Below are 11252 nucleotides of genomic sequence, written 5' to 3' on the forward strand. Positions count from 1 at the left end.
GTGTTTTTTATTTTAGCCATTCTTCCAGGTATGAGGTGGTATCTCACGGTAGTTTTATTTGCATTTATCTGATGATGAGTGATGTTGAACATCTTTGCATGTGTCTATTGGCCATCTGTATCTCTTCTTTGGAAAATTGTCTATTCCTGTTCTCTGCCCATTTTCTAACCAGATTATTTCCTTTTTTAGGTGTTGAGTTGTATAAGTTCTTTATATATTTTGGATATTAACCCCTTATTGGATACATCATTTGGAAATACCTTTTCCTATTCAGTAGTTTGTCTTTTTGTTTTGTCAATGGTTTCTTTTGCTGTGTGAAAGATTTTATTTTACTATAGTCCCAATAGTTTAATTTTCCTTTTGTTTCCTTTGCCAAAATTGAAGTATCTGGAAAAATATTTCTAAGGCTGATATCAAAGAGATTAGTGCCTATTTTTTTTTTTCTAGGACTTTTATGGTTTCAGGTCTGACATTTAAGTCTTTAATTCATTTTGAGTTTACTTTTGTGTATGGTATAGAAAGTGGTCCAATTTCATTTCTTAGCATGTTACTGTCCAGTTTTCCAAACACTGTTAAAGATAATGTCTTTTTCCAATTGTATATTTTTGCCTCTTTTATTATAGACTAACTGGCCATAAAAGCATGGGTTTATTTCTGGATTCTCTATTCTGTTTTATTGATCCTTGTGTTTGTTTTGTGCCAGTACCATACTGTTTTGATTATTATAGCTTTGTAGTATACCTTGAAATCTGGGATTGTGATACATCAAGTTTTGCTCTTTTTTTTTTTTTTTCCAAGATGGCTTTGGCTATTCAGTCTTTTGTGGTTCTGTAGAAATTTAAGGATTATTCTAGTTCTGTGAAAATGCTGTTGGTATTTTGATATGGATTGCATTGAATCTGTTGATTGCTTTGGGTAGTATGGACATTTTAACAATGTTGGCTCTTCCAATTCATGAGCATGGACTATCTTTCCCTTTGCTTGCCTCATCTTCAATTTCTTTCACCGAAGTTTTATGTTTTTCATAGTACAGGGCTTTACTTCTTTGGTTAAATTTTTAGACTTCTTTAACATTAACTAAAAAGTAACCAGAAGGGTGTCTGGGTGGCTCAGTTGGTTAAGCATCTGCCTTCAGCTTGGGTCGTGATCCTGGGGTCCTGAGATCATGTCCCACATTGGGCTGTTCAGGGAGCCTGCTTCTCCCTCTGTCTTTGCCCCCTTCTCTCTGTCTGTCTGTCTCTCTCTCTCATGAATAAATAAATTTTAAAAATATTTAAAAAGTACCCAGAAGAGAGCCCTGTGTTAAAGACCTGGACTATAACATTACTCCAAACTCCTTCAACTCAGGGTCATGCAGGGGTCTGACAGGACACCTGGGCTTGCCTCATCTGTGTGCCACTTGGACTGTCCTAGGATGGCTGTTAAGACCACTTTCATATTCTACAACAGTCGGTAGAACCTGACCTGCAGACTGCAGTGATTGCCTTCACTATTTACCCTTAACAGGAAAGAGTGATCTGAATAGGAATGGCTAATTAGAAGCAACCATTTCAAGTAAGCATTCCATGGCGGACTGGTCCATGACCACTAGGGATTGAGCAACTGTTGGAAATATACCTTTAGGTTTGTCTTTCTTTTTCTTTTTTAAAGATTTTATTTATTTGAGAGCAAGAAAGAGTGAGAGCACAAACAGGGGTGGGGGGAAGGGGCAGAGGGAGAGGAAGAAGGAAGAAGTAGACTCCCTGCTGAGCAGGGAGCCTGATGTGGGGCTCAGTCCCACAATCTCAGGATCATGACCTGAGTCGAAGGCAGATGCTTAACTGACTGAGCCACCAGGTGTCCTAGGTTTGTCTTTCTTTTTAAACAGGCTGATGATAGCAGAAGGCTCCTTGAGTTTGGCACATGGCTTGGGAATGTTGTGCTCAGGATGTGCTTCTATCTTCTGGCAGAATGCTAAGGTCACTCTGTCATAACCCCTGATAATACTGGATCCCTTCTCCTCTGAATCAGAGTCTCCTTCTAACTGATGTTACAGGATGAAGAAACACCCAAGGAACTCTGCCTTGAGATAATGAAACAACGTGACCTGGGATCACCTTTCCCTTTGATTCTCAAAATGTTTTCTTCTGCCTAAAGGGATGCTTCACCATTTAGTAAATGGTTATAAGTGGTATAGGAATGAAAATATCTTGTCCTGGACTAATAATGACCAAGAAATGTAAAAGTACCCAAGGGAAATTCTGACCCATTCAGATGTCTACCCAAAACCCTCCAACCCCGCCCGACAAAAGAAAACAAACCAAAAACTGTATTTCATAGTTACTTCCTGTCCTATTTTTAAAATGACCTTAAAAAGACAAGTAAAAGATAAATTTAGCAAGTTTACAAGTCAGAGGATCCATTAAGGAAGTGCGTAAAAGGCCATCTGAGAGTCAGCCATGGATATTTGCATCAACAACAGGGAAGTGGCCTTGAGTCCTGGGTCAATATTCTCCCCACAGTGTTGGTATATAAGGGGCTCCCCCAGCAGAAGGTGGCATCAGACCTCCCTCACCTCCTGAGTCTCCCTTCTCACCTCTCCTGAGTCCTTACTCTCCTGACACCATGGGGTGCTGTGGCTGTGGAAGTTGTGGTGGCTGTGGTGGCTGCAGCAGTGGCTGCGGCAGCTGTGGTGGCGGCTGTGGTGGCTGCGGTGGTGGCTGTGGTGGCTGCGGTGGTGGCTGTGGTGGCTGTGGTGGCGGCTGTGGCAGCTGCACCACCTGCAGGTGCTACCGTGTGGGCTGCTGCTCCGCCTGCTGCCCCTGCTGCTGCGGCTGCTGCGGGGGCTGCTGCAGTACCCCTGTGGTCTGCTGCTGCCGCCGCTCCTGTGGCTCATGTGGCTGTGGCTCGTGTGGCTGTGGCTCGTGTGGCTGCGGCGGTGGGAAGGGCTGCTGCCAGCAGAAGTGTTGTTGCCAGCAGAAGTGCTGTTGCAAGAAGCAATGCTGCTGCTAGGGGGGCCATCTGGCCCCTGTCCCTGCACAAGAGATAATGGGAATATCTTCCACTTCATTCATCGGTCCTACCTGTTGTCCTCTGGTAGTCTGAGACTTACCCTCTTGGGCTGACTTTGCTCCTGGATTTAGGTTCCTCTTTTTCCTGCTTTGGGTGTTTCCAATTTTCCTCACTGAAAAGTTTCCAATTAAATAGGACATAGCAAAAACAAGGACATGAAAACTCCAAAAGAAGAGCTGACATCATGGAGTTCCATCAGATAGGATCACGTTATTATTCTTAGATGTATGTGATTATTTCCTTCCCATGTATGTGCTTTTATGTCTACTCCTTTTTTATTTTGTATTTCTATTTGTCAATAACACTTTTTAAAATTTTCTAGTAAAATAAAAACTTTAATCACTAAATGTTTCTCTTTGCCTTTATTTTGATTTTACCTTATCCCACCCCCTAGAACATCTTAATCTCACTTAAACATCCCTTAGAAGATGAGTAATCCCTTAGAAGATGAGAATAGTTTTCTTGCCACTACTGTCCGTGCATTCCAGCTATGAACATCAATGGGACACTTGAAAGAATGATGTATCTATATTCTGAATTCTATTTTGAAATGACAGTTACAGAGAAACAAGTGTCCCCCCTCCAAAACAAAAGAAAGAAAGAAAGAAAGAAGTGTCCCTAATTCATTAAGAAATGTGTCCCTAATTCATTAAAAAAAATCCTGTATTATTCACAAAGAACCAATTCAAACCCATTTTCAAAAATATATCTGCTACCAAAATATGGATGGCTTCATTTGCTTTAGATTCTGATCTATTGTGGCCATTTACTCTTTGTGTCAAGGGCAGAGTTCCACCCCTCCTGAGCAGCCCCTTTCATTTTTCCCCCTATAAACTCAGCCAGCAGTGCCCATTTAGACTTTTGGTATTGTTAGTTTAGCTTTCTATCTCTCTAACTACAAAAGGCAATGCCAGCAGGTTGTGCTAAGTGAGTCGGCATTGGTGGACATGAGACTTATCTTCATTCTCTTCTATTTATATTAATTTAATCTCAGTTGGGGTCTTGCTGAGGCTCAAGCCTTCTTTTGACTTTACTACAAATCTAATTTTTTCCTTTTTTTTTTTTTAAGGGGGGAGAGACAGAGGCAGAGGAAGTGAGAGAATCTCAAGCAGACTCCATGATGAGCATGGCACAGGGCTTGATCTCATGACCCTGAGATCATGACCTGAGCCAAAATCAACAGTCAGATGTTTAACTGACTGAGCCACCCAGGCGTCCCTCAGATCTTACTTAATAACTCAAACTGTGATGTGTGTTTTAAATAAAAATTTTTAAAAGATTTTATTTATTTATTTGAGAGAGAGACAGTTGAGAAAGAGCATGAGAGGGGAGAAGGTCAGAGGGAGAAGCAGATTCCCCGTGGAGCTGGGAGCCGGATGTGGGATTCGATCCCCGGACTCCAGGATCATGACTTGACGCAAAGGCAGTTGCTTAACCTACTGAGCCACCCATGCACCCAGTGATGTGTGTTTTTAAGTTGTATTTCCATTTTTTATAGACTCATGAGCTTAGAGGGGATCTGACTGGTCATTGAATGTGTGTCCTTTTGCCAGACTGTGGTAGTCTATTCCTGATAGGAAAACAGTTTTATGAGCAAGATCTCTTTCCTTTACACCTGGAGCAAACTAGAGTTGAGTTAATCCCCTATAGCCATCATTCACTTGGAAGATACAAACTGAAATACAAATGACATTTTATGATTCAGATCATGAGTAGTACTTAAAAGGATTTAAATATTTCAGAAGAATCTACTTCTTTCTTTTAGAGAAACTCCTAGATATAAAGGTAAGTCTAAGGTGTTGAAGCCAGTTCAAAGATAGAGTATTTCAAAGACACCCTGCCTTAGGGTGTCTTTGGGTGGGGTGGGTTGTGTACAAGGAATCGTAATCCAAGGCCAAGTGTGATGCTTGCTGCAGCTGTTTCCATCAGAGGTGGAGAGATAGTTCTCAAAAACACTCAGAGTGGCTTCAAAGCACTGTATCTCATGGCTTTCTTGCGAACTCTTCAGTGTATGTTCTCTCTGCCACTTTTGGTCTACTTTGGACCAGAGCCAGAAAGTGGTAGAGGTCATTGTCCCTGCAATGTGAAGGTCAGCAATTGTTGTCTCTGCATTAATTTTCCTCATCTTTTGCCACAAGGCACACGTTTCTCAGGTGGACCCAGTACTGACAACAAAAAGATGGATCACAATTTAAGGAAAATATTTCTGTAGTTCAACTGAGTTCAGCAAATATTTTCATTATTCAATCTGATATATTTCTGCCTTTGTTTTCAAACCCTTATAGGTCCTGCCTATACCTTTCCCAATTATTCAGATCACCTAAATGAAGACCCATATTTTGCAATTAGATTACAGAGAGGAACATTCAAGAACTGAGGTGAAATGCAGGTTGTGTGTCTTCCCATGCTTTCCAGCCCCTGTCACCAGAGTTCCCCATACATGGATCCTGTGTGATTTCCTTGTGGATTCTGCGATAGCTTCATGTACTGGGAATTAGTGTGGACCACGCTCAGGAGGAAGAAGAGAGAGCTAAGTGTGTCAAGGAAAACCAGGAACCACACTGTGTACATGTGCCACATTGTGGTTGCAACAGCAGCACGTTTCTTTCTTTCTGTGTGTCAACTTAGAATTTGAGGAAGCTCATCTCAGACCCTCTCCTCAAAGCTTATCTTCTGAATTTCAAGGGGGAAAGGAAGACTATCTTTTCAGGGGCTCTCTTTGGAGATTTTACTTGACATGGCTACTCAATTCATATATTGTTTGGTGATTTCATTGCATTTGATCAATTCAGCCTATGTAAGCATCTGGTTTGTCAGGCTCGGCTGACTCCATGTGGATTTGTGGTGTTGGAGCAAGAATGTCCTTCTGAAGACAAACCACAGGCACTTGTCTTCCCTCCACCCCAGCTTCACCACCAGACCCAGCTGGGAGACCCCTGCCTCCTTTCTCTCTCAGCTCACTGCTAAACCAACCATGATGGATCAAGAATCTGGAAACCACAGAAAAGAGCCAGGGATCACTATGGGAAATTAATAGAAAGGGTGTTCAGGAACACATTTTATTGTGTGTATGGTGTGGACTCCTTCAGACAATGCTGAGGGGGTGGTATGAAAGTTTCCCAGTTTGCTTATTTTGAACCTAATGCTCATCTTCTGACGCTACATCTGAAAGCCTATTTTGTAGTTCGTAGTGGCTGACAGACAGACTTCCATGGCCCCTACCATGGCTCCAGAAGAACTTCTGGGAGAGCTGCTTGGGAGGGTATGGATGCTTAGTGTGGTGGTGGCTGAATGAAAAGCACTCATGGACTATAGAGCTAATGGGCAAAGAGATGTCAGAGACTCAGGGCTTCCATTTATGTTGCCTGTTGGAGTAATTCTCAGCTATGAGGCCATGACAGTCAGGATCAACATGCAGTAGAAAAAGACCCTAGGAGTAGAAAAAAGTGAGCATCATAAATGATAAGCCTCAAAAGTGACAATGCTCTTAAGTGATCAAATGACTACTCAGGATCTGTGTGAATATTCACGCACTCAGACTGCTGTTGCTAAGACTATCAGAAGAGAGATTTGGGAAGAGTTTAGTTTATGACCTTCCGCTGCCAAGATAAAGGATGTGCCTGCTGAGTTCTTTGCTTCTTGATAGACCCACAATGGATTAACCATTTACTAACCCATCTATATCCATCGCAAACAACTTCTCTTGCTTTTAATTCATTGTCATGTTCATCTATACATTACCTGTCTCATGTTGAGATTGAAATGCATTGTTCCCAAGGGATAGATAGTTTAGAGACTGGCAAACAAACAAACAAACAACAACAACAACAACAACTACAAAGGTCTTTGAGGCTGATTTTGTATAATTTATTAAGAAAAGAGTTGTTTTGCATTTACAGAGATGGCAATGCAATGGTAAAAATAGGACATAAATAAACACAAAGTTAATGGCATTTCAAAGAACACAAAACATCAGCTATCTTGATTCATTTTTGTCAAGGGCAATATTTGAAAGTGAATGGACAGAGGAGGCTGCCCATTTATGACTTTGGCTGGTGTTTATTAAATGCAAACAGGATGATAGAAACCACAGAATGTGGGATTCCTGTGGGTTGGTGACCAGGCTCAGGTCACGCTTGTGACTTAAAAATCAGAAAGGAGCTGACAGAAAGGGAGGGGGAAGTCTTACCTACAGCATGGTTACCTGCAGCACTTCCCCAGAGGCCGGCCGGCCACCTAGCAGCAGCATTGCTTCTTGCAACAGCACTTCTGCTGGCAACAGCACTTCTGCTGGCAACAGCCCTTCCCACCGCCGCAGCCACATGAGCCACAGCCACACGAGCCACAGCCACACGAGCCACAGGAGCGGCGGCAGCAGCAGACCACGGGGGTACTGCAGCAGCCCCCGCAGCAGCCGCAGCAGCAGGGGCAGCAGGCGGAGCAGCAGCCCACGCGGTAGCACCTGCAGGTGGTGCAGCTGCCACAGCCGCCACCGCAGCCGCCACCGCAGCCGCCGCAGCCGCCGCTACAGCCACCGCAGCCGCCGCAGCCACTGCTGCAGCCACCGCAGCCGCCACAACTTCCACAGCCACAGCACCCCATGGTGTCAGGAGAGAGGACTCAGGAGGGAGTAGAGAGGAGCAAAACTCAGGAGGTGAGAGAGGTCTGATGCCGCCTTCTGCTGGTGGAGCCCTTATATACCAGCACTGGGGGGAAAGCAGGAAGACACATGACCACTTCCTGGTCGCTATTTGGCTCTATTTACAGGGAAGAATCACATCATCTCTTATTTGCTTCCCTTTTAGATATCTTTGTCTTCATCACATGTTTCGTTTATTGTTTCAATAAAACCTTTATTCCAGTTTAACTTCGAAAAAGCCCAGACAGCTCTAGGCAGGCATTCTGGGACCCCGGACGTAGCGAAGCTAACAGGAATAGACGAATAGATGAATCTCATCTTCCCACCACACCTGTGTCTGTGGGGCTTGCAGACCACACCCTGGGTCAGGTGATCTGTGAGCTCCCAGGGGCTGGCATGGTCCCTGACCTCAAAGAGCTTGTAATAGGAAGTAATCCTGGGAGCTGGGGATGTGAAAGGCCAGGTACTATCGTTGCATTCGTTGACCGGTGAAACTTTTTGGAGCTGGAAGCTTCTACCCCTTTCCTCTTCCTGTGAAGCATACCAGTGTTCTTTCTCACACCCAGGTCCCAAGGACTATCTTAAAACAGAAATAAATCTTCTTAAGAGTCATTTTAATGATGTAAATGGACAAGGAATTAATTTTTTTAATTTTTGTTTTTGAGTAGATAAGATCAGTTGATGTCTTCACTAAGGAGTCTAAGCTTGGAGATTTAGAAAGAAGGGTGGGAACTCTGAGGGGTGCAGGTACAGAGGCCAGAGATGCAAGGAGGGGCCCAGTGTGGTGAGAAAATGAGTGTGAAATATGGTGAAGTGTGCAGCTGTGGTCCTGGGTGGGATTGGAGGGCTAGCGACTAGCAAGGAGGTGATAGAAACATAGACAAGAAAAACAAGAGCACCAGTGGGCTCCTCATCACGTGCGCTGTTGGAGGAGCCCTCTGGCCTCTCAGGGAGTTCTGCAGACCTTCATGGACATCGTTGGTGGCCAACAGATTACCCAAACTATGATTTATAAGTGGCTTGCTGCCCAGAGCCTATTTTCCCAATCTGGTGAGATTGTTCTTCAGGAATCTGAGTGAGAGGAAATGTTGTAAGGTCCCAGAGGCATGTTGGCATTGTTGTTCATGATCTCAAACTATTTTTGAGGTTTGTGGACCAAGGCATGCATTTCAACCACCCAGCTGAGATGGGCTAGGGTGGGGGGAACAGTGGGGTAAGAGATAGAGGAATAGGTTTGAGAGCTTTTAAGGAGGCACAATCACAGAATTCAGTGGAAGACCAGATATGGGGCTAAGAGAAACAAGGGATTCAGAGATTTTTAATGGATTGTCAGCTTGATGGAGAAGACACAGCGGAGGAATATAGCTTTTTTTGGTGAGGTTGGTGATTGGGTTGGGGAGATTATGCCTTGAGTCTGGGGCCTGGGACATGGCAGGTGGATCTGGAACATGGAGGAGATTCGAAATTGGAGGAAGGAATCTGGGAAATGCACATGGGAACTAAAGCCCTGGGTGTGGATGTGAGCACGAAGGGAGAGAGTGTAGCAGGAGAGACAGGAACATCAGGTCAAGATTTTCAATAGACAGCTTACAAGGTTGAGGAAGAAAAGAAGGTCATTTAGTTTAAAAACAGTCCACATCTCTTTGGAAATATAGCTGTGAACATGTAACATCACAAGAACCAATATGGCCCATTTAACGAGGTGTAAGATTCATGAGAGTGATAGATGTGAAAACCATTGGAAAGAAGTGGCTTGTTCAATTTGGTTATTCATATAGACTCTACCTCTCTGAAGTTTCTATTAGAGCGGGGGGTGGTTTCTGCTGATGATATGGAGAGAAACCCATTGAGGAGAGGCAGAAAAGGAGCAAGCAATAATTAAGTGCTTTCTTTGTTCTAAATCTCAAAGCTTTGGGCGCCTGGGTGGCTCAGTTGGTTAAGTATCTGCTTTCAGTTCAGGTCATGATCCCAGAGTCCTGGAACCAAGTCCCGCATCGGGCTCCCAGCTCCATGGGGAGTCTACTTCTCCCTCTGACATTTCCCTCTCTCATGCTCTCTCTCACTCTCTCAAATAAAATCTTTAAACAAATTTAAAAAATAGCTCAACGGTTCATCTGTTTTTCTCTGGAAATGAAGACAACTCCAGAAGGTTAGCGTCTCTTTGCCTCTAAAATGACTTTAAGAAGAAAAGCTAAAATTAGAAAATGTACTGGGTCAAATATCACCCATAAGAACGTAAACAAGGAATAGCCCTGGATGAGCTTCTTGTGGAAACTGCGTTGGCAGCAATGAGGAAGTGCTGGGTCATGTGTCCTGGGTCACTCACTCCATCACCTTCCTCCTCAAGATGGTACATAAGGGGCTCCTCCAGCAGAAGGCGGCATCAGACCTCCCTCACCTCCTGAGTCTCCATCCTCACCTCTCCTGAGTCCTTACTCTCCTGACACCATGGGGTGCTGTGGCTGTGGAAGTTGTGGTGGCTGCGGTGGCTGTAGCAGTGGCTGCGGTGGCTGTGGTGGCTGTGGTGGTGGCTGCGGTGGCTGCGGTGGCTGTGGTGGTGGCTGTGGTGGCAGCTGTACCACCTGCAGATGCTACCGGGTCAACTGCTGTCCCTGCTGCACCGGCTGCTGTGGGTGCTGCTGCACTGTCCCTGTGGTCTGCTGCTGCCGCCGCTCCTGTGGCTGCAGTTCCTGTGGCTGTGGCTCGTGTGGTTGTGGCTCATGTGGCTGTGGCGGCGGGAAGGGCTGTTGCCAGCAGAAGTGCTGTTGCCAGCAGAAGTGCTGTTGCAAGAAGCAATGCTGCTGCTAGTTGGCTGGTGCATAGGTGCCACCAGCACCCATTCAATTGGTAAGACTTCTGCCTTCCTGTTGCTCTTCTGCCACCTGATGGTCCTGAAAATACCCTCTTCCTGTCTTTGGTGCCTTAAGTCCTTCCATCAGAAGAGTCCCTGAACTCAGAGAAATCATCTAATGGAAGAAATACTGATGCAGTGGAGCACCAGAGTAATTATGCAAATTACTAATGAAATCATGATTCCGAATACTTGGTTTGATGGAAATATCCAGTGCCTTGCAGGTTTGTCTTTGACCACTTTTTTCTGTCATCATGCATAGTCCTCCCCCACCTTACCTTTTCTCCTTCCTAGTCATTACATAATACTCTCTAAATTTTCCTAATAAAATAAACACTAGAAGTCCATAAAAAGTGTTCTTTTTGTCTTTCTTGTGTTTGAGTGCATGGAATCCTGGTTTGTTCTGAAACTTGAGAATTTACCTTTGCACCAAGTTTTTAAAACCCTTGCACCTGTAGCAGGTTCAAAGCCCCAGCCAGGTCCTTGGGGACCACCCTCTCCTCTCAGTGAAACTTCACTTTCCTGCCAGCCTCCTCTCTCCCTTACAGCTCGGTGTGCCAACTCCCCGGGGAGACACAGTCCTCATGTACTAATATAAGGATGTGGCCCTTCAGCAGGCATTAAACCTTACATGGGCATTCCCATCAGGACCCAAATACAGAATTTAATAGTGGGCCTGAGACCATTTGGGCTTTCCCTGGGGTCTCTTTT

The 11252-nt window shown here is 44.6% G+C and overlaps 1 protein-coding gene across 1 annotated transcript; it reads right to left on the reverse strand.

Moving 5' to 3' along the window:
- Positions 1-5172: 5172 nt before the first annotated feature.
- Positions 5173-8666, reverse strand: LOC116867921 (antifreeze protein Maxi-like). The gene is made up of 3 exons (XM_032857948.1): positions 8655-8666; positions 7241-7757; positions 5173-5216 (listed from the first exon to the last, which is right to left on the reverse strand). Exons 1-3 carry the CDS (start codon positions 8664-8666, stop codon positions 5173-5175), a joined length of 573 nt encoding a protein of 190 aa, XP_032713839.1.
- Positions 8667-11252: the final 2586 nt, after the last annotated feature.

Source organism: Lontra canadensis, unplaced genomic scaffold, assembly GCF_010015895.1.
Source record: "Lontra canadensis isolate GAN:19392208 unplaced genomic scaffold, GSC_riverotter_1.0 scaffold13, whole genome shotgun sequence".
Lineage (NCBI taxonomy): Eukaryota > Metazoa > Chordata > Mammalia > Carnivora > Mustelidae > Lontra > Lontra canadensis.